The 23,388-nt window shown below is 44.0% G+C and overlaps 1 protein-coding gene across 6 annotated transcripts in view; it reads right to left on the bottom strand.

Annotated features, from left to right (window-relative positions):
• Positions 1-23,388, bottom strand: part of LOC106572122 (solute carrier organic anion transporter family member 4A1) — a 57,212-nt gene that overhangs the window by 2,704 nt on the left and 31,120 nt on the right. For 3 of the 6 annotated variants that reach the window (XM_014145979.2, XM_045696060.1, XM_014145980.2), the window contains exons 2-9: positions 16,874-16,943; positions 15,192-16,267; positions 13,828-13,918; positions 13,365-13,486; positions 13,126-13,237; positions 12,607-12,761; positions 12,094-12,364; positions 11,205-11,367 (exon numbers count right to left, since the gene is read on the bottom strand). In XM_014145979.2, the coding sequence (XP_014001454.1) occupies positions 11,205-11,367; positions 12,094-12,364; positions 12,607-12,761; positions 13,126-13,237; positions 13,365-13,486; positions 13,828-13,918; positions 15,192-16,020 (1,743 nt within the window). In that variant the 5' untranslated portion in view covers positions 16,021-16,267; positions 16,874-16,943. The remainder of the gene's footprint in view (positions 1-11,204; positions 11,368-12,093; positions 12,365-12,606; positions 12,762-13,125; positions 13,238-13,364; positions 13,487-13,827; positions 13,919-15,191; positions 16,268-16,873; positions 16,944-23,388) is intronic. The other 3 variants (XM_014145981.2, XM_045696061.1, XM_014145978.2) reach the window with 1 other exon arrangement.

Raw genomic sequence — 23,388 nt, 5'->3', positions numbered from 1 at the left:
TTGAAGTCGGAAGTTTACATACACTTAGGTTGGAGTCATTAAAACGTTTTTCAACCACTCCACAAATTTCTTGTTCAAACTATAGTTTTGGCAAGTCGGTTAGGACATCTACTTTGTGCATGACACAAGTAATTTTTCCAACAATTGTTTACAGACAGATTAATAAACTGTATCACAATTCCAGTGGGTCAGAAGTTTACATACAGTAAGTTGACTATGCCTTTAACCTTTCTGGGAAGGGGGTTCCGCTAGCGGAACACCTGGCCTACAGCCAGTGAAATTGCAGGGCGCCAAATTCAAACAACAGAAATCCCATAATTAAAATTCCTCAAACATACAAGTATTATACACCATTTAAAAGATAACGTTCTCGTTAATCCAACCACAGTGTCCGATTTCAAACAGGCTTTACGGTGAAAGCACACCATGCGATTATGTTAGGTCAGCGCCTAGCCACAAAAAACCATACAGCCATTTCCCAAAGAAGGAGAGGTGTCACAAAAGTCAGAAATAGCGTTAAAATGAATCACTAACCTTTGATGATCTTCATCTGGTGGCACTCCCAGGACTCCATGTTAGACAATAAATGTTTGTTTTGTTCGATAAAGTTAATCTTTATGTCCAAAAACCTCATTTGAAATTGGCGTGTTATGTTCAGAAATGCATTGTCTCAAACAAACATCCGGTGAAAATGCAGAGAGCCACATCAAATTACAGAAATACTCATCATAAACATTGATATAAGATACAAGTGTTATAAATACGATTAAAGATACACTTCTTGTTAATCCAGCCGCTGTGTCCGATTTCAAAAAGGCTTTACGGTGAAAGCACACCATGCGATTATGTTAGGTCAGCGACTAGCCCCAAAAACCATACAGCTATTTTCCAACCAAGGAGAGGTGTCACAAAAGTCAGAAATAGCATTAAAATGAATCACATACCTTTGATGATTTTCATCTGATGGCACTCCCAGGTCTCCATATTAGACAATAAATGTTTGTTTTGTTCGATAAAGTTCATCTTTCTGTCCAAATACCTCCTTTTTGTTCGCGCGTTTAGGCCAGTAATCCAAATGCACAAAGCGCAGGCACAAAGTCTAGACGAAAAGTCAAAAAAGTTCCATTTGAGTTCGTAGAAAAATGTCAAACGATGTTTCTAATCAATCCGTAGGGTGTTTTTATCATAAATATTCAATAATGTTTCAACCGGACAATACTGTTTTCATTAGAAAGGAAAGGGAACGGAGCTCACGCTCAAGGTCACGGGCGTGACTAAACTAAAGGCTTTCACCTGGGCATCTGCTTAGAGTGCTCTTATTCGCTCCCCTTTCACAATAGAAGCCTGAAACAACTTCTAAACACTGTTGACATCTAGTGGAAGCCTTAGGAAGAGCAATCTGACCCCACAGAGACTGGATATTTGATAGGCATTCACTTGAAAAGTACAAACCTCAGAATTCCCACTTCCTGGTTGGATTTTTCTCAGGTTTTTGCCTGCCATATGAGTTCTGTTATACTCACAGACATGATTTTAACAGTTTTGAAAACTTTAGAGTGTTTTCTATCCAAATCTACTAATTATATGCATAGTCTAGCTTCTGGGCCTGAGTAACAGGCAGTTTACTCTGGGCACGCTTTTCATCCAAACTTCCCAATGCTGCCCCCTATCCCTAAAGAGTTTTAAACAGCTTGGGGAAATTACAGAAAATGATGTCATGGCTTTAGAAGCTTCTGATAGGCTAATTGACATCATTTTGATTTTCAAAAACTATTTCAATATTGAAATTCGATCTCCAGGTGTTCCATAGTAATGAACATTTCAGGAGTCGGGACAAGACAGACAGGCAGGCAACTTTTCTCAGCCAGTCGAAATAATTAATCAGCTGGCATAACTTTTATGGATATATACAAATTAAATGTCAATAGAAAACAGGGCAAACAAAACGGAATGCAGCTAGTTTGCTGTCTTTCCAGCTTCAGTTTGAAGTGATTGTGTTAGATATGCTGTTGGCTAGCTCCTCTGAACAATAGTGTCCTGACGACAGAGTACATTTTCTATGCCAGGCGAAATCGTGCATCATTAGCTCATTGTTATAGATGTATCCAAATAAGTTTCACTAGAAAACTGCTTAAACAAACGCAAATGCAGCTTCCTTGCTGTTATTCTGGCTGCACTGTTTGACGTTACTGTAAGTTAGTTGGCTAGCTAGCAAGCAAGGGATAAGAACATTGCCAGACATTATGGCAATGGAACATTTAGAACAAACGACTGGGTCGCGTCCATAGATACAGAACAAAAAGACTGAATGACTGGGTCGCGTCTCTGGCAACCGAACTGATAGAACGAATGACCAGATGGCTTGGGTAGCAACCCTAGATTTGTATCGGGACAATATCTTGTGGAAGGATGAAATAGTATGAATAAATTAATAAACAAAGTTTTTAATGAAAATATGTCAATCATTATTTCAATATGTTGGTAACCCGTTGTATAAAAGTGTTAATACCCTCTAAGCAACTTCGTCTCGGGCCTAACAACACCCGTGCCAATATGTCCTCAGAACACCAGCTTCTCGGGCATTGCCACTTAAGTATATCATTGGCAGGATAGGACATAACAATGGGAATTCCAAACCACCCGTTGTATAACAGCTAGTAAGCTCATAGTCCGTGTTGGTATTAGGTAGAACGGCGCGGCCCCTCCCGCCTGTGAGGAAAACAACCTGTGGTTATCTAGGTTACCCCATTGGCTCACAGCAAAATCTTTTTCAAACGAAATGTTCTTGTTGTGTGCTTGTTTTAGTAAATTACAAAACTACATTTAAGAAAAGTACAACATGTCTAAAGATTGCATTTCAACATTGTCTGCTCCAGAGCGTTTTCACTACTTTGAATTTTTTTTTAAACAGCACTAGCAGCCACGTGAGTGAGTGCAAGCTATAGTTGAAGTCGGAAGTTTACATACACTTAGGTTGGAGTCATTAAAACTTGTTTTTCAACCACTCCACAAATTTCTTTTTAACAAACTATAGTTTTGGCAAGTCGGTTAGGACATCTACTTTGCGCATGACATGGATCATTTTTCCAACAATTGTTTACAGACAGATTATTTCACTCTTAATTCACTTGTATCACAATTCCAGTGGGTCAGAAGTTTACATACACTAAGTTGACTGTGCCTTTAAACAGCTTAGAAAATTCCAGAAAATGATGTCATGGCTTTAGAAGCTTCTGATAGGCTAACTGACATCATTTGAGTCAATTGGAGGTGTACCTGTGGATGTATTTCAAGGCCTACCTTCAAACTCAGTGCCTCTTTGCATGAAATCATGGGAAAATCAAAAAAAAATTGCCAAGACCTCAGAAAAAAATTGTTGACCTCCACAAGTCTGGTTCATCCTTGGGAGCAATTGCCAAACGCCTGAAGGTACCACGTTCATCTGTACAAACAATAGTACGCAAGTATAAACACCATGGGACCACGCAGCCGTCATACCACTCAGGAAGGAGATGCGTTCTGTCTCCTAGAGATTAACGTACTTTGGTGCGAAAAGTGCAAATCAATCCCAGAACAACAGCAAAGGACCTTGTGAAGATGCTGGAGGAAACAGGTACAAAAGTATCTATATCCACAGTAAAACGAGTCCTATATCAACATAACCTGTAAGGCCTCTCAGCAAGGAAGAAGCCACTGCTCCAAAACCACCATAAAAAAGCCAGACTATGGTTTGAAACTGCACATGGGGACAAAGATCACACTTTTTGGACAAATGTCCTCTGGTCTGATGAAACAAAAATAGAACCGTTTGGCCATAATGACCATCCTTATGTTTGGAGGAAAAAGGGGGAGGCTTGCAAGCCGAAGAGCAGCATCATGTTGTGGGGGTGCTTTGCTGCAGGAGGGACTGGTGCACTTCACAAAATAGATGGCATCATGAGGTGGAAGAATTATGTGGATATATTGAAGCAACATCTCAAGACATCAGTCAGGAAGTTAAAGCTTGGTCGCAAATGGGTCTTCCAAATGGACAATGACCCTAAGCATACTTCCAAAGTTGTGGCAAAATGGCTTAAGGACAACAAAGTCAAGGTATTGGAGTGGCCATCACAAAGCCCTGACCTCAATCCTAGTGTTACGTGTTACGTTTTTCTCGTTCCCCATTTTTCCCCTGCTAGTGTGTTTGTCTTGGGCATTACAGGTGTACCGAGTTGCGGCTAACGATGGTGGGCGTGGCTGTAGCTGATTACAGAGAGGATATCTGTTTTGCCGTGTGAGAAGAGAAGAGAGGAGGGGGAGAGAGAGAGGACACTTGTTTTTTGTTTGATTATTTGTGTTAATTTCCTTGTGTTTCAGCCTGTCCTCCTGAGGCGCTCCACCCTACCTAGGTCCTGGAGAAGGGAAAAGGTAGATCTGCCCATGGGTGTACATTCTCACGTAGATAACCCATTGTTTTATACACTAGGTTAGCCGGGCGGGTGTCACCCTTGTATTTTTCTTGGAACCAGGTAGGACAGTGGGTTAGGGTTTAGAATGTGTTAGGAAGGATTAGGTGTGTAGAAGAGGAGGGACCTTTTGTTTATTTTCATTACTTGGACCCCGAACCCAAACAATTCCCTTCTCTTACCTTCCCTTGTTGTGGTTGTTTTGTTTCTTATTAATTATTTATGGGTGTGTTATATTGTTTATTTAACTAATTCACTAAACATCCCCTGAGGGTTAAAATTGAGTTCTGGTTGTGGTCTGATTTATTTATCGCTCATTGCACCCCACATTTCTTCCCTTTTCATCTGTATTACCTGGTGTGTTTAGGCCCAAGCATTTACGTCTCCTCCTCAGACGAGCTACACCCGAGGGGAGAACGTAAGATGGGGGCTCATCCGGGATATTTTTGATCCAGCTTGTGCCTGCACACTAGGGTAGTAAAGGTGGATTGGGTGGTTGTTGTGTTTGGTGTAGTGTTTAGTGCTGTGTAGTAGTTAGGTGGTGGATTTAGAATATGGCCAACTTTAACCTGAAGTTTTTTCTGGATAACCCAACGTGGGAGGGTTTTGAGAATTGTAGGAGAGTGGATTTAGAGACTTTGGCAGACCATTTCGATATCTCCGTGCCTAGGGGTTTTGTTAAGGCGGAGGTAAAGGCATTGGTATTAGCGGCACTGATGGAAAAGCAGGTGTTGGTTTTGCCTCGGCCTACGGTTGGAGAGGTGGTGGATGCTCTGGGTACCCCGACTAGGCCCGACGATGAGGTCGAGTATAAATCCCCGGACACCTTGCCTCGATTTGACCCTCTTTCTCCTGTGCCTACGGCTGTACATTTGCAGATGGAGGCAGAAGAGCGAGCACAAATCCGAAAGGATGAGCTACATCTCAAGTTGGAGATGCGCCGACTGGAGTTGGAAGCAGAAAAGGACCTTAAAATAAGGCAGATGGACTTCGAAATGCGCAAATTGGAATTAGAGGTGGAGATGGCGAGGCTGGCCGCTGTCCCTGCCGTTTCCAATAGTGTGTTTTCCACCCCAGGATCTGCCTCTACCTTTGACATTAGCCGGCATATTGCTTTAGTTCCACAATTCCGTGAGTCTGAGGTTGACTCTTACTTTTGTGCATTCGAACGCATAGCAGTGGCTTTGAATTGGCCTAGGGATGTGTGGCCGCTTTTACTCCAATGTAAATTGTCCGGTAAAGCGCAGGAGGTATTGGGTACTCTTTCTCTCGCTGATAGTCTTAATTATGACATAGTTAAGGCTACTGTGCTCCGTGGGTATGAGCTTGTGCCAGAGGCTTATAGACAAAAGTTTAGAAAGCACTCCAAATCCTCTATAAAAACTTTTGTTGAATTCGCTAGAGAGAAGGAGTCTCTCTTTGACAAATGGTGCTCAGCGAGTAAAATCAACGACTTTGAAGGTCTTCGTGAATTAATGTTATTGGAAGAATTTAAAAACAGCCTCCCAGAGCGGTTGGTTGTATACATTAATGAACAGAAAGTGTTAAAGTTATCTGACGCCGCGGTGCTTGCAGATGAATTTGTGTTAACACATAAAACGGTGTTTCCCACACACCGTAGTGAGACTAGACCGGTTGTATCCTCTTCTGTCTACTATTCACCCCGTTACTCAGGAAGTACACGGCTGAATCAAAAGGAGGAACGCGCATGTTTTTACTGTCATAAAGTAGGACAGGTAATTTCAGAATGTATGTCTCTAAAACACAAGTCACCAGCTTCAACCCCTAAACTCCATAAAAGTGTGGGTTTGATTAAAGTAACCAATAAGAGCTCTGTAAAGGAGAGTCCTGAAGTTGTACTAAGTCGTCCTGATCAAACGTACGACCCGTTCATATTTAAAGGCTTTGTTTCCCTGACAGATGATTCTGGAGACCAAAAGCCAGTTTTGATATTGAGAGATACTGGTGCGGCTCAGTCTGTAATTCTCTCGAGTGTTCTGCCTTGGTCAGAAGAGTCTTATTGTGGCTCTAGTGTATTATTGAGGGGGATCGAAATGGGTTGTGTGCCTGTTCCGTTACATACTGTCCATTTGACTTCTGATCTAGTGAGTGGATATTTCAGAATCGGTGTACAGTCCGAGCTTCCCGTACATGGGGTTGACCTAATCATGGGTAACGATCTAGCAGGAGGCAAAGTTGTGCCTGTGTTAGAAGTACTAGACAAGCCTGATGCTCAGTTAAGTGCTGATGTTTTGGGAACTACGTTTCCCGACGCATTTCCAGCGTGTGCCATTACGCGGGCGCAGTCACGTCGCTTAGGTACCATGGTAGACTTAGCTGACTCTGTGCTTGCACCTATGTTGAATGGGGAAGATATTCAGTGTTCTACTCCTGTGTTCCCAGTGAGTTCTGATCATGATGATGGAAATAAAGACAAGACAATGGCTTCCTCGGTGGACTGTTTAAGGTTGCCAGTTACTCGGGAGGAGCTAATAGCTGCCCAGATAGAGGATGTGGGCTTGGCCAAATGTTTTTCCTCCATGTTACCTTTGAGTGACAAAAACAGGAAAGGTGTGACGTATTTCTTTGAAAAGGGGCTTCTGATGAGAAAATGGACTCCCCGTGCTGACCTAGAAAATGATTGGAGTTCCGTTAGCCAGATTGTAGTTCCTGCCCCGTTTCAGACAAAGGTGTTGTCCCTAGCTCATGATATTCCCTGGTCTGGTCATCTAGGGGTGACTAAAACCTACGACCGACTCCTCCGTCATTTCTTCTGGCCGGGAATGAAACGGGATGTGGCTCGCTATTGCCGTACATGTAGTACTTGCCAGGTGGTGGGGAAGCCTAACCAGGTAATTTCCCCGGCTCCTCTCTGCCCTATTCCGGTCATGGGAGAGCCGTTTGAGAAGGTAATCATTGATTGTGTTGGTCCCTTACCCAGGACTAAGTCGGGTAATCAATTCTTGTTAACAATAATGTGCACTGCTACAAGGTACCCAGAGGCGATTCCTATGCGTAAAATCACAAGTAAGGCAATTGTGAAGGCGCTGATTAAGTATTTCTCTACCTTTGGATTTCCAAAAATTGTACAGACAGATCAAGGCACAAATTTTACATCAAAATTGTTTGGAAGTGTGTTGAAGTCCTTGTCAGTGTCCCATCAGATGTCTAGCGCTTATCACCCGGAGAGTCAGGGCGCGCTGGAACGTTGGCATCAGACGCTAAAAGCTATGTTGCGTAAATACTGTATGGACACAGGAAAAGATTGGGATGAGGGGGTGCCCTACGTGCTGTTTGCTATTCGGGAGACCGTACAGGAGTCTCTTGGGTTTAGCCCAGCTGAGCTAATCTTTGGTCATACCGTGAGAGGGCCTCTCAAGGTACTGAAAGAACAACTTATGGCTGATGATTCAGTTGGGTCCTCTACTAATGTACTAGACTATGTTAGTCAAGTCCGGGAGCGGTTGCATGACGCCTGTGCTGTAGCCAGAGAAAATCTGTCTTCCACACAAAAGAAAATGAAACGTCATTTTGATGTTAAATCTGTGTTTCGTTCTTTTCAACCAGGTGACCAAGTCTTGGTGTTGTTGCCGGTACCCGGCTCGTGTCTCTTCCAGTTTCTCTGGCCCATATGTAGTGGACCGAAAACTCAGTGATACTGATTATGTTATCAAAACGCCAGACCGTAGACGACCATTTAGGGTATGTCACATTAACATGATTAAAGCCTATCTTGTTAGAGGTGGTATCGAGTCTCCCATTACCAGTGAAAAACCTGTTGTATCCTCTGTTGCTTCTGTGAGCCTGGTTACTCACCCAGGAGTCAGCATAAATGATGAGGACGGTTTGGTGATGCGGAATACTCCTGAGCAGTGTGCTCGTTTGTGTAATTCGGAGATGGTGGCGTCTCTCCCAACCCATTTGTTGCATTTGAATGATCAGCAGAGATCTGATATTGAGTTACTAATCACTGATTTTCCAAGTCTCTTTCAGGATGTTCCCAGTCGTACCAATGTGTTGAAACATGATATAAATGTAGGTGATGCTGCTCCAATCAAACAGCACCCTTATCGTGTGAATTCAATCAAGAGAGGAGTGATGAAGAAAGAGGTAACTTATTTACTGGAAAATGAGATGGCAATCCCCAGTGGCAGTCCTTGGAGTTCCCCCTGTCTGCTGATTCCAAAGCCTGACGGGACTCAAAGATTTTGCACTGACTACAGGAAAGTGAATAATGTTACTATACCTGACTCATTCCCTTTACCTCGCATGGATGACTGTATAGACACCATTGGATCGGCTGCGTATGTTACTAAGCTTGACTTGTTAAAAGGTTATAGGCAGGTGCCTTTAACCCTTCGTGCCTCTGAGGTGTCTGCTTTTGTAACTCCTGACAGTTTCTGTCAGCACACAGTGATGGCTTTTGGAATGAGGAATGCTCCAGCCACGTTTCAACGTTTGGTAAATATTGTGTTGGCTGATGTTCCTGATTGTACTGCATATCTGGATGACCTGGTTGTTCATTCGACTACCTGGCTTGATCACCTGAGCACATTGAGGGCTGTGTTTGCACGCTTGGCCAACGCTTCTTTGACCCTTAACTTAGCCAAATGTGAGTTTGGAAAGGCAACTGTTACATATTTGGGTAAAGAGGTAGGTCGGGGTCAGGTGCGTACCGTAGCAGCTAAGGTGGATGCTATCACCCGGTTTCCTGCCCCTGCCACTAGCCGAGAATTAACGCAGATTTTTAGGCATGACGGGTTATTATCGTACATTTTGTAGGAATTTCTCAACAGTTGTAGCCCCACTGACTAGGTTACTCAGTCCTTCAGTATCCTTTGAGTGGACCGCTGAGTGTCAATCTGCTTTTGACTCTGTAAAAGCACTATTGTGTACTTCTCCTGTTCTTTCTGCCCCTGATTTCCAGAAACCATTTAAGTTGGAGGTGGATGCCAGTTCAGTGGGTGCAGGTGCTGTACTATTACAGGAACACGATGGTATAGATCACCCAGTTTGCTACTTCTCTCGAAAATTCAACAGCTGTCAGTCAAGGTATTCCACTATCGAACAGGAGACCCTGGCGCTGTTATTTGCCCTACAATTTTTTTGAAGTTTATGTTGGTTCCAGTGTGTTGCCTGTTGTGGTATACACAGACCCCAACCCTTTAACTTTCTTGAGCCGCATGTATAACCACAACCAACGTCTTATGCGTTGGGCGTTGGTTATACAGGGTTATAATTTACAAATTCAGCACATAAAGGGTTCGGAAAACATCGTTGCGGATGCTTTGTCCCGTGCCTAGTAAAAAAAAAAAAATACTAATAGCACCAGGCATTGATAACTTCGCTGTTGTAAAAAAAGATATATATGTATGTAAGGGTTTTATCATAAACCCAGGGGTTTACTCTTTTTGGGGGGGGGCGTGTTACGTGTTACGTTTTTCTCGTTCCCCATTTTTCCCCTGCTAGTGTGTTTGTCTTGGGCATTACAGGTGTACCGAGTTGCGGCTAACGATGGTGGGCGTGGCTGTAGCTGATTACAGAGAGGATATCTGTTTTGCCGTGTGAGAAGAGAAGAGAGGAGGGGGAGAGAGAGAGGACACTTGTTTTTTGTTTGATTATTTGTGTTAATTTCCTTGTGTTTCAGCCTGTCCTCCTGAGGCGCTCCACCCTACCTAGGTCCTGGAGAAGGGAAAAGGTAGATCTGCCCATGGGTGTACATTCTCACGTAGATAACCCATTGTTTTATACACTAGGTTAGCCGGGCGGGTGTCACCCTTGTATTTTTCTTGGAACCAGGTAGGACAGTGGGTTAGGGTTTAGAATGTGTTAGGAAGGATTAGGTGTGTAGAAGAGGAGGGACCTTTTGTTTATTTTCATTACTTGGACCCCGAACCCAAACAATTCCCTTCTCTTACCTTCCCTTGTTGTGGTTGTTTTGTTTCTTATTAATTATTTATGGGTGTGTTATATTGTTTATTTAACTAATTCACTAAACATCCCCTGAGGGTTAAAATTGAGTTCTGGTTGTGGTCTGATTTATTTATCGCTCATTGCACCCCACATTTCTTCCCTTTTCATCTGTATTACCTGGTGTGTTTAGGCCCAAGCATTTACGTCTCCTCCTCAGACGAGCTACACCCGAGGGGAGAACGTAATACCTAGAGAAAATCTGTGGTCAGAACTGAAAAAGCCTGTGCGCACAAGGAGGCCTACAAACCTGACTCAGTTACAGCAGCTCTGTCAGGAGGAATGGGCCAAAATTCACCCAACTTATTGTGGGAAGCTTGTGGAAGGCTACCCAAAACGTTTGACCCAAGTTAAACAATTTAAAGGCAATGCTACCAATTACAAATTGAGTGTATGTAAACTTCTGACCCACTGGGAATGTGATGAAAGAAATAAAAGCTGAAATAAATCATTCTCTCTACTATTATTCTGACATTTCACATTATTAAAATAAAGTGGGGATCCTAACTGACCTAAGACAGGGAATTTTTACTAGGATTAAATGTCAGGAATTGTGAAAAACGGAGTTTAAGTGTATGTAAACAGTGTATGTAAACTTCCGACTTCAACTGTATACTGGCTATCATTCATCTTCATTAACTAATGTATCTAATTTAACTAATTTATTTAATGTATCTTCATTCCTTCATCTTCATCTAACAGAGACCTGTTACACAGACCCTGCCCAACGATTTTTACAATTAGAGTTTTAACCAAAGTGAGATCTTTGCTGAAGGTTTGGTTCATTACCTGTCTGCCTGTTGAGATCTCTGTGTGGTTGATTGTGCTGCATCCTGCATGGCATGGGGAGTAATACATCACACCGTCGTCTCCACAGACTGGGTTATAGAGCTCTCGTAAACAGTTGCAATTTGCATTACACCCCACTGTCAGGTTGCCCCCCAACAAAGAGCTGAGAGAGGGAGAGAGAAATAGAGTTGAAAGGTTATTTTCTATGACATCCATGATTAATGTCTTGCTCTGTATGCAGTAGTATTTATTCTACTGTGTTATTAATGTTAATTAGCCTGCAAAACAGTCTGTTTAGCTAACATTCCACTCCTTAAACTCTTTGTCATTGCAAAGTCACTATTCGGCGGTATGTAACCTAAACAGACTTGTACCATGGCTAACTGTTGATCGTTTCGTGGAATGGAACTGGAATAGGACAATAAGGAGCTGGTCTAGTTGTTGACTAGCTAAATATATTAATTTGCTTGAGGGGGAATGTCTTGTCTATCACATTGTGCATAGACATGCGGCTGACAAAGTCAAAGTTTTAAACTGTAAAATACTTGTCAAACAGCATACCCTCCTCTCCTCCCCTGGTGGGTTGTACAATCCCCCTGCTTCCTCTCTGTTAATTAGTATTCCACAGCTAGAGGGCATCAACTAATGTGTAATCAACTCAGTGTTAATGTGTGCTACTTTAATGTTGAGTCATTGGTGTTGTTTACTGTGGGCTACTCTGTATGCTTTATTTAGTCTCTTAAGATTTTCATAATTCAATTGAGCTCGTCCTGATTTTCACCTACATATCCTTACCATATGATAATGTAACATTACATAAATAATGTCAAATGATCCTTCTAATGGACACCGATGGTCTGTCTGTTCAATGCGCCTGGTCTGGGTTTACCTGTTGCGGCGGTTGTTGGCTTGCTCATAGTACTGTTCATTGTAGTTCTTGTTGTACTGATGGCCCGGTGGCAGGTTGCTGGGGTAGGGAGCGGTCACCCCGGCCATAGGGACATTGGGACAGTGGATGAGGAAGATGAATATGGCCAGTAGACTGACGAGGGCACACACCATGCAGAAACGGATGATGCCACGGCAACGTAGGTTCAGCTTCTTCACGATGTAGCCGCCCAGGAAGGTGCCACCTCCGCCCGCGGGCACCACCATGTAGCCTGGTGGGAGTAAAGGAAAGGTTAATACCCATGTGTATGTGAGGGACGAGGATGGATGAGGATGGATGAGGATGGAAGCATAAATAGCTAAATGGTAGTAGTGTGACTAAAAGAAGAGAGGTAGATGAGGTAGGGTCCTAATATAGTGGAGGGGGGTAGGTGGTGTTTCAAATATACAATCTGCTATAAGTGCATGTTTGCGTATGGGGTAATGTTAGTTGTCTGGTTCAGTAGTCTCTCACCGAACCATGTGGCTGCCTCAGATGCACTCAAGCTGAACTGAGACTCCAGGAACTTTGGGCCAAAGGTGGACATGCCAGCGATGAGGGTGGCCTCCGTGGCCCCCGCCAGACAGAGGAAGAGGAAGGGAGGGTTCTTCAGCAGGAGCAACACTGACCTGGAGAGAGAGAGCGAGTGAGAGAGAGCGCGCAAGAGAGATCTCTTTAGTAAGACCTTATCTTCTTAATTAAAGGTCCATCCCTGACCCTGGAAATGACAGCCACAGTGAAAATAAATACTTTACTACCATGTTATACGATGTAATCATTGTCCTGTTTCCTCTCAGTAATCCTCTGTTGCCATGGAGAACCAGCTGGCTTTCTGAGCCCAAGTGGGGTACAGGACACATAATAAACACTGTAGCTATGCATGGAGGGATTACATTATCGTATATAAGTCTGATATCTGTGTGAGAGTTATGAAGTAAGAGTGTAGGGCTTTCTGGTGGTCCCTCTAGTGCCCTAGAGTGTATGGTCACCTACCTAGGCATGTCCTTCACTGACTTCCCAAACTGAGGGTCTGATGCACTGGCCTGACTGCCATCTTTCAGCTGGTGGGCCTCAGACACACGCATGGCGACATACTTCTGAGAGCCTAGAGAGAGAAGGGGGAAAATAGAGATATTCATGTTGATGGCAAAGATTGGGTTAGTTGCTGATCTGATTGTTTAGTGTTCTGTGTTCTGTGGTGCTGGATAAGTGACAATAAATTGGTAAGTAACCTGGTAGTTGGCGTGGGTAGCCCAGGATGGGCAGGGCAATGACCAGCGCTGCTGCCCCTCCTGCAAGGAAGCCAATCCACCAGGCCCCCACCCACAGAGGGTTCTCTGGAGTCAGCTCCGTCCTACACACAGGGAAGGGGCACAGAAGAAGGAATGAAGAAGATGAGAAAGAGACAAAGAGGGAGAAAGAGTGTGCTAGGGGCAATAATTAAGTTGATAGCTTTTTTTGGGGGGGGGGGGGTTGAGCAAAGGTTACACTGCAAATGGCCACTAGGTGGCACTATTCTTTATCTGTAGAAAGATGTTGCTCTGCTGCAATCTCCAATTTTAAGGTGAACAATTTTTATACAGTCTATGGGTCTAACTGATCTAGAAACGGTAAGTACAGCTACGTTAAGTAGCTAACTCCCTGAGGTTAGTCCAGGTGTATGGTAGGTGGAGACAGAATAACTGAGGTACTCACGTCACGTGAACCTCTGTATAGATGTTGAGAAAGTGTCCTCCTAGAAGGTACCCTGCTGCTGGACCCACGATGGCTGCTGTATAGAAGATCCCTAAGGAAACAGAGACCAGAAGAGAGCTGCGTGTGTCAGTTAGGGACTTCCTACTTCCTTTCAACTGAGTAAAAATACCTAATTGTTCCTGCTTTGATGGTTTGGTTTTCATCTGTGTTGTTTTATTGTGATAGATAAGCTCGCAGAAACAGAGTGCGTTCACTGAATCCTCACTGGGGTCAGCAAGGTGGACATTGTCTTTGATTGCCTCTGTTGCCTTTGAAATTAGGATAGCGGTGGAGAGGCCCAATTCAAGGGCATATTATTGATGTCTGTGTTGAAACTGCTGAATGGAAAGATGGGAAGTCTAAGGGAGCCTGAGAGGGTCAAAATTGTAGGCCTCATTCTGGGTGTGACATTGATCCTCCTTGATGGTAGGTCAATAGGGAACGTCAGATGTGGCGGGGGTTTCTGTGGCTTGTCTGCTGAACCTCAGGTGGAGACATAACGTCGCACACATCCAATTTCAACAACTTTCACCTACAATCAAGCTCAATCAACAGGGATGTAACAGTCTGTTATTGTTTTAGAGTTAAATACTGCCTTTCCGAGCCATTAGATATAACCCTCACTTTCACATCTAATACCTCTTTTTTACTGAGTCTTTCTCCGATGTGTGACATCTCAAAGGTCTAATTTATTCACCTATTACATCAGTGAAGCAGGCTCTGCTCTCATCCTGACTACTTTTCTGTCATTATAACTTGTCTCACAGCATCCTGGTTACTGCTTCTGTGCAGCGTGGGTCATTCTGTGGACACACCTAATTTAGAAGTGACCACAGGGTTATAGATCACACAGGATATCAGCCATCACAGCAGCCACAAATACTGGCAGCACACTTCAAGAGTAGCATGAAGCAAGTCTAGACCCCTCAAACTCAACTCCACTGCATTTTTTCATTGTTCCCTTATAGTCAGGGACTGATTTAGACCTGTGACACCAGGTGGGTGCAATTAATTATCAGGTTGAACAGAAAACCAGCAGGCTACGGACATCATAGGGTAAGAGTTGAGTACCCTGGTTTAGACCATAAGCAAATCAAGTAAGTCATCTACAGTTCACAGTTCCTTTGACACAGTACATTTGGTGTTTTTAGTTACGTTAAAATCAAATATTGTAACATTATTAAACACAATTAAAACTATTCTCTGATTGATGACAAATATATGCACCACATTAAATCTGAAAAGTACACCTGAGAAAATACACATTCCAAAAAAGATTAGATAGAACAATGGTACTACAGTCAGCGTTGTGCTTAGTGGCTCACCAATGTACACTGGAGCATAGCTGGACTTGACGTTCTCGTCCAGGTAGGTGACCCCCAGAGTGTACAGGGGAGTGGCTCCCACCCCGTGCAGGAACTGGCCCAGCATGAAGACAAAGCGGTAGCTGGACAGGCCCCCACCCTCGCTATCATGGCAAGGGCTGGTACGGTTTCCTGTGCACACACCTGTCCGCTCAGGAATGCTGACATGGTATGGGGGAGTGGTGAAGTGAGGCAGGGCGAACACCAGAGAGCCTAGCGCCATGACTAGCACCCCCCAGCCCAGCCAACGAGGCTTGTGCCCCGTCCCACCAAAGTAACTGACGAAGGCCAGGCACACACAGGCAGCGATGTCGTAGGAGCTGGCGATGAGCCCGGCCTGGTAGCTACGCAGGTCAAAGCGCCTCTCTATGGAGGTCACCACGGTGTTGATGAAGCCGTTGATGATCATGCCCTGGAGGAAGGAAGCCACACAGAGGAAGAAGAGCACCCAGCGAGGGGTGTTGAAGGTCTGGATGGCTCGGGGTGTCAGGGCCCCCCAGCCACACAGCCCTTCTGAGTCCGTGGGGATGAATTTGAGGCCCAGGGGGGTCTCTGTGGGCACCTCAACCCCGTAAAGCTGTCCAGGCAGAGGGGCAGAAGCCCTGGTGAGGATGAGGTGGCCAGCAGGGCCTTCTCCAGCAGGGCTGCCGGGGCCTGAGTCCACTGGGCTATCCTCGTGAGAGTTCAAGGGGCTGGGTGTATCCAGGGAGGGGCCCATGGGGCCATTCTGGAGATCCAGGAGCTCCTGCTTGGAGCTGAAGGAGGTGTCAGCATTAAGTAGGATGGGCATGGCCCCAGGGAGAGGCTCTCTGAGAGACAGGGTCTGGCCTGGGAGACAGGGTAGTATTTTGGGGGAGGGAGAGACTGCTAAAAGATAAGGATGCTGTTCTCCTGTAGGCTACTGTCTGTTCCCGGTATGTGCCTATGCCATGGAGCTGTCAAAGTCTCTGCATGTGGAAAGCACAGCTCTGCAGGAGGTCCACTATATCGGGGAATGGACAGGACGTGCCATTCGGGAGCCTCTGGGAAACTTCATCCTAAAGAGAGGAGAGAACAGGACATATTTTGAAAATATGAAAATGTTGGGATAAAAAAATCATGATTCTAATACAACACATTTAATCCAATTCCTTTGCCTAGTGCCTGCTGACAGAGGACATCTGTCTCTGGTTGGGTTTAGCCAGGTCTCATGGTACTGTACTATACTGACTATTACCCTCCTGTGATGGTGCCAGGGCATTGGAGTGGTCCAGAGGACCAGAACAAAACACTAACGTGATTAGCTCTGCATGGTAGCTTTAGCACAACTATTACTGCTTTCTGTTATCTGTCCAGACCCACAGGTTTCCCCCAACAAACACAGCCCAGTGGGCTAAAACTGGTTGAATCAACGCTTTTTCCACATCATATCAACACATTTTTGTATGTGTTGCCGTTGAATCATCGTAGAAAACTGATTGAATTTGCCAAAAGTCATCAACATATGAGTAATGGCGCTGTATTGGATAGCATTCGTTGTACAGGCTACTGACCAATTCTGCTATTTTGTGTGTTTTTTCTGCGCTGATATTAACTTTTTTGGTACATAATGTTTCCGCTATGACCGAAAATAGCTTCTGGACATAAAAACAGTGATCACTAACCTCGATTTGGATGAAGATTTCTACTTCAATGAGTCGGAGGCGCAGGACATACTGCTCCCCTGGAAAGGCCCTAATCCCAGTGACACAGAAAATTAAACAATTACATAAGAGAGGCCAACTTGCGGGCACCCTGACGAAACTACATCGGTGAGTACATAAACCGCCTCTACCCTCCATTCTATTGGCGAATGTACAATCACTGGACAACAAACTGAACGAGATCCGTTCAAGACTATCCTATCAACGGGACAGTGGTGTAACAAGGGCATGGATAATATACATCAAGCTATTTTTTCTATTCATCGGCAGGACAGAACGACAACGTCAGGTAAGCTCAAGGGAGGAGGCGTGTGTCTCTGTTATCCAATGGCATTGAGGAGTTTACCACATCAGTCACCGGATTCATTAATAAGCACATCAATGACTTTGTCCCCATAGTGACCTTACGTACATATCCCAACCAGAAGCAATGGATTACAGGAAACATCCTCACTGAGCTAAAGGCTAGAGCTTCTGCTTTCAAGGAGCGCCACACTAATCCAGACACTGATAAGAAATTCTGCTATGCCCTCCGACAAATCATCAAACAGGCAAAGCAGGACTCTGATGCTCGTCGGATCTGGCAGAGCTTGCTATCACGGATTACAAAGGGGAAGAAAAAAATAACGGTAATATCTTATGTTTCACTGAGACGTGGTTGAACGACGACATGGATAATATAGAGCTGGGTGGCGAAGTCTGGTAAGGGGCGGGGGTCTCTGTCTATTTGTCAATAACTGCTGGTGCGCAATGTCTAATATTAAAGAAGTCTCGAGGTATTGCTCGCCTGTGGTAGAATACCTCATGAAAATATCGTGTTACTTAAAGAAAAAAAAAATTCAATATTTTCTTAACTCCTCTTGAACTGCACTGTTGGTTAAGGGCTTGTAAGTAAGCATTTCAAGTTAAGGTCTACACCAGTTGTATTCGGTGCATGTGACAAATAAAGTTTGATTTGATTTGAAACACTACTCTATTACACCCCACACTGCTCTGCCCACCTGGACAAAAGGAACACCTATGTGACAATTCTGTTCATTGGCTACATCTCAGCGTTCAACACCATAGTGCCCTCCAAGCTCATCACTAAGCAAAGGACTTGCCCCGGCAGGGATGTGCGGCTTGGTTGGGTTGTGTTTCAGAGGACGCATGGCTCTCGACCTTCACCTCTCCCGAGTCCGTACGGGAGTTGCAGCGATGAGACAAGACTGTAACTACCAATTGGATACCACAAAATTGACGAGAAAACTGGGTAAAAAAAAAAACAAGGTCCTGGATGGCAGGGAACTCGGTCCCATTGTTGTACTGGGCTGTACGCACTACCCTCTGTAGCACCTTGCAGTCGGATACCAAGCTGTTGCCATACCAAGCGGCGATGGAGCCAGTCAAGATGCTTTCAAAGGTGCAGTTGTTTAACTTTTGATGTGAAGAAAAGGTAAAAGTTGTGAAAAATATAAATAGTAAAGACAGATAACCCCAAAAACTACTAAAGTAGTACTTTTAAAATATCTTTGACTTAAGTACTTTACACCACTGGTCCACACACACCAACACAATTGTGAAGAGGGCACAACAACGCCTCTTCCCCCTCAGGAGGCTGAAAAGATTTGGCATGGGTCCTCAGATCCTTAAAAAGTTAAACAACTGCACCTTTGAAAGCATCTTGACTGGCCAAACCCTCACCTAACCCAGAGCCAATTGTGCGCCGCACAATGGGTCTCCCAGTCACGGCTGGCTGCAACAGAGCCTGGACTTGAACCCAGAATCTCTAGTGGCACAGCTAGCACTGCGATGCCGTGCCACTGCGCCGTACCACTGCGCCACTCGGGAGGCCATCTGGGACCTCTATTCCAGGCGGTGTCAGAGGAAGCCCCTAAAAATTGTCAAAGACTCCAGCCACCCAAGTCATAGACTGTTCTCTCTGATACCGCACAGTAAGCAGCGCCGATGCACTGGAACCAACAGGACCCTGTCTGGAACCAAGTCTGGAACCAACAAGACCCTGAACTACCTCCCAAGCCATAAGACTTCTAAATACTATGTTAAATAGTTAACCAAATAGCTACCCGGACTATCTGCATTGACCCTTTTTGCACTATATTTTTTGACTTGCCGCATACGCTGCTGCTTCTGTTTATTAACTGTCACTTTACTCCTAGTTATATGTACATATCTACCTCAATTAACTCGTACCCCTTGTATATAGCCAAGTTATCGTTACTCATTGTGTATCTACTATTACATTTAATATTACGTGTTTTATTTTTCTATTAGCTCTCTATTTTCTTTCTCTCTGCATTGTTGGGAAGGGCCCATTTATTTCACTGTTAGTCTACACCTTTTGTTTACAAAACATGAGACAAATATCATTTTATTTGATTTCTAAGGGAATTTCATATTTTTCCACCTAACTTTTAACCTAAATCCAATGACAGGGTGCATTTTTTTTGCTGATTTCATGTTGAAATTCACATTAGTTGACAACTCAACCATGTGACAATCAAAATCCCCCATTTTACATGAAGACATATCTAGTCAGTGACTGTTCCCTATATACTGTACTCTACTGACTCTCATTGTGCTCCATGAATGACAGTGGAAACACTTTGAATAATATCTCGGATTAAACAATGGTACCATATGAGGGTAATACTGTATACAAATAAACAAAGTGATTGCATACGGTGCTGTGGAACAGAAGGTAGAGAGCACAGGCTAACAGGTGAACCAAAGGTCACCCATCAGAGCATCGTCTGACCGCTCGATCTCTTAACCCACCTTCCCTCGCCTCCACTTCTCATTCCCCACACCGAGTAAACAAATTAAAATGGATGGTAAGGCGGAGAGAAGTACTGAAATATATGCCTAACTCTGTGAAGGGCTGTGTGTGTATGTATGTGTGTGTCCATGGTTCAGACAGCTGACCACAGCCACAATAGCTTTCTGCATCAATAGCCCTACGCTTCCAAGACACTGTTAACAATGCAAACACTAAAATATAAAACAGAAACACAGTGCCCTTATACCCTAGGCATAGGAGTGATTGACATTAAGCACAGTGTTGCCAATTTAGCAACTTTGTTTCTGTATTTAGCAAGTTTTCAGACCTGTCCAGTTTTGGTCAAAAATTACAAATCCGTCTACTTTTCAGGCTGCCTTGGTTTTACCACCAACGGTTTTAATAGGATTTAGCAACTTTCCCCCCTCAATTCTGGCCTAAATAAGAGTGGGAGAAGCTGTCTGTGCATCAGATGTCACAGCAATTACCATTTAACTTGTTAGGTATAGTCCATTTGTAACTCCATTCACTACTTGTAGCTGTATAGTCTGTTAATTTAATTGCTGGTCTTTGCTAGCTTAATGTTCCGGTAGGTAGGTAGCTGGCACTCACTCACGTGGCTGCTAGTGCTGTTATGAAAAAAATTCTAAGTAGTGAAAACGCTCTGGAGCAGACAATGTTGAAATGCAATCTTTAGACATGTTGTACTTTTCTTAAATGTAGTTTTGTAATTTACTAAAACAAGCACACAACAAGAACATTTCGTTTGAAAAAGATTTTGCTGTGAGCCAATGGGGTAACCTAGATAACCACAGGTTGTTTTCCTCACAGGCGGGCGGGGCTGCGCCGTTCTACCTAATACCAACACGGACTATGAGCTTACTAGCTGTTATACAACGGGTGGTTTGGAATTCCAATTGTTATGTCCTTTCCTGCCAATGATATACTTAAGTGCCAATGCCCGAGAAGCTGGTGTTCTGAGGACATATTGGCATGGGTGTTGTTCGTCTCGGGCCGGAAAACCGTGCCAATATATCCTCCAAACACCGGCTTAGAGGGTATTAACACTTTTATACAAGGGGTTACCAACATATTGAAATAACGATTTAAATATTTTGATTAATATCTTTATTTTGATTAATTTATTCATACTATTTCATCCTTCCACAAGATATAGTCCCGATACAAATCTAGGGTTGCTACCCAAGCCGGCTGGTCATTCGTTCTATCAGTTCGGTTGCCAGAGATGCGACCCAGTCATTCAGTCTTTTTGTTCTGTATCTATGGACGCGACCCAGTCATTTGTTCTAAATGTTCCATTGCCATACTGGCTGGCAACGTTCTTATCCCTTGCTTGCTAGCTAGCCAACTAACTTACAGTAACGTCAAACAATGCAGCCAGAATAACAGCAAGGTAGCTCCATTTGCGTTTGTTTAAGCAGTTTTCTAGTGACATTTATTTGGATACATCCATAACAATGAGCTAATGATGCACGATTTTGCCTGGCATAGAAAATGTACTCTGTTGTCAGGACACTATTGTGCAGAGGAGCTAGGCAACAGCATATCTAACACAATCACTTCAAATTGAAGCTAGAAAGACAGCAAACTAGCTGCATTTCATTTCGTTTGACCTGTTTTCTATTGACATTTCTTTGTATATATCCAGAAAAATGATGCCAGCTGATTCATTATTTCGACTGGCTGAGAAAAGTTGCCTGCTTGTCTGTCTCGTCCCGACTCCTGAAAAGTGAATTACTATGGGACACCTGGAGATCGAATTTCAATATTGAAATAGACAGCTAGGTTTATACAAATCTCCGCTTTTGAAAATCAAAAAGAAATGGGAGATAATGTCAAGATGCTTTTTATAGTGGAGATCAAGTTTATAAATTGCCTGGCTGGGCTGATGAGACAGTGGATTGAGCATTGAGATGGAACAGAGTAAATTGGCATTTCAACGTCATAGCTTTTGCCGGTGGTAACTTGTGGAATATACACTGGCTAGAATGCGATAAGCATCCAGGATTAGACCCACCTGTTGTAGAATTAAGCAATAAATTATGAGATCCCGAGGATTAAAGTGCATTATAAACTGGGTGGTTCAAGCCCGGAATGCTGATTGGTTATATCAGACCGTATACCACGGGTATGACAAAACATTTATTTTTACTGTTCTAATTACGTTAGTAGCGGAAGTTACGAATGTAACTATGGTTCTACGAATACCTGGAAGACCGTCAGTATGGTTGAAAGTATGGATTATATCCCTCGCATTCCGCGCAGGTCAAGTAATAATAACAATAAAGTCACGACGGTGACGTGACAGCATGGGAGGACCTGCCCCCGCGGTTCATATAAAACTGTAAGTCAAACCACACACTGTCTCAGAGGATCTTCTTGCCCAAAAGATTCCGAGTGATAGGAAAGTACTGACGGTCTTCCAGGTATTCGTAGAACCATAGTTACATTCGGAACTTCCATTGTACTTCATACCTTTCAGACCGTCAATACGGTTGAAAGTACGGATGACTCATACCAACAAGGTCACAAGGAATAGCACTACTAACCTCTGATTAATGCACCAGTGCCACTGGAAGAATGGCAGAGCCCATGGTGTGGAAGGATGCGACGTTGACTTTGTAAAATCTTGAGAACGTGCAGGGCAACGGCCAGATAGCAGCAGCGCATATCTCATTCAGGGGGCCGCCTCTCAGCGCAGCCCAGGACACTTCTGGTCGCAGCCCAGGACACCTCTGGTCGAGTGACATATCACAGCTTCTGGGACAGGGAGCCCTTGTAGGACAACAGGGAGCCCTTGTAGGACAGGGAGCCCTTGTCCCTTCTGGGACAACTCCCTTGTAGGCCTGAGTGATGACATCCACAACCCAGTGTGAAAGCCTCTGCTTGGATAATGCAAGGCCTATTGACTTCCCACCAAATCACAGAAACAGCTGCTCTGACTTTCTGTAGTGTTCCGAGGCTTGCATATACAGTGAGGGAAAAAAGTATTTGATCCCCTGCTGATTTTGTACGTTTTCCCACTGACAAAGAAATGATCAGTCTATAATTTTAATGGTAGGTTTATTCGAACAGTGAGAGACAGAATAACAAAAAAATCCAGAAAAAGGCATGTCAAAAATGTTATAAAATTATTTGCATTTTAATGAGGGAAATAAGTATTTGACTCCTCTGCAAAACATGATTTAGTACTTGGTGGCAAAACCCTTGTTGGCAATCACAGAGGTCAGACATTTCTTGTAGTTGGCCACCAGGTTTGTCCCACTTCTCTTTGCAGATCTTCTCCAAGTCATTAAGGTTTCGAGGCTGACGTTTAGCAACTCAGCTGCCTCCACACATTTTCTATGGGATTAAGGTCTGGAGACTGGCTAGGCCACTCCAGGACCTTAATGTGCTTCTTCTTGAGCCACTCCTTTGTTGCCTTGGCCGTGTATTTTGGGTCATTGTCATGCTGGAATACCCATCCACGACCCATTTTCAATGCCATGGCTGAGGGAAAGAGGTTCTCACCCAAGATTTGACGGTACATGGCCCCGTCCATCGTCCCTTTGATGCGGTAAAGTTGTCCTGTCCCCTTAGCAGAAAAACACCCCCAAAGCATAATGTTTCCACCTCCATGTTTGACGGTGGGGATGGTGTTCTTGGGGTCATAGGCAGCATTCCTCCTCCTCCAAAC

Source organism: Salmo salar, chromosome ssa15 (genome assembly GCF_905237065.1).
Source record: "Salmo salar chromosome ssa15, Ssal_v3.1, whole genome shotgun sequence".
Taxonomy (NCBI): domain Eukaryota; kingdom Metazoa; phylum Chordata; class Actinopteri; order Salmoniformes; family Salmonidae; genus Salmo; species Salmo salar.
Note: the sequence above shows the minus strand (reverse complement) of the source record. Positions and strands in the feature narration are given on the sequence as shown.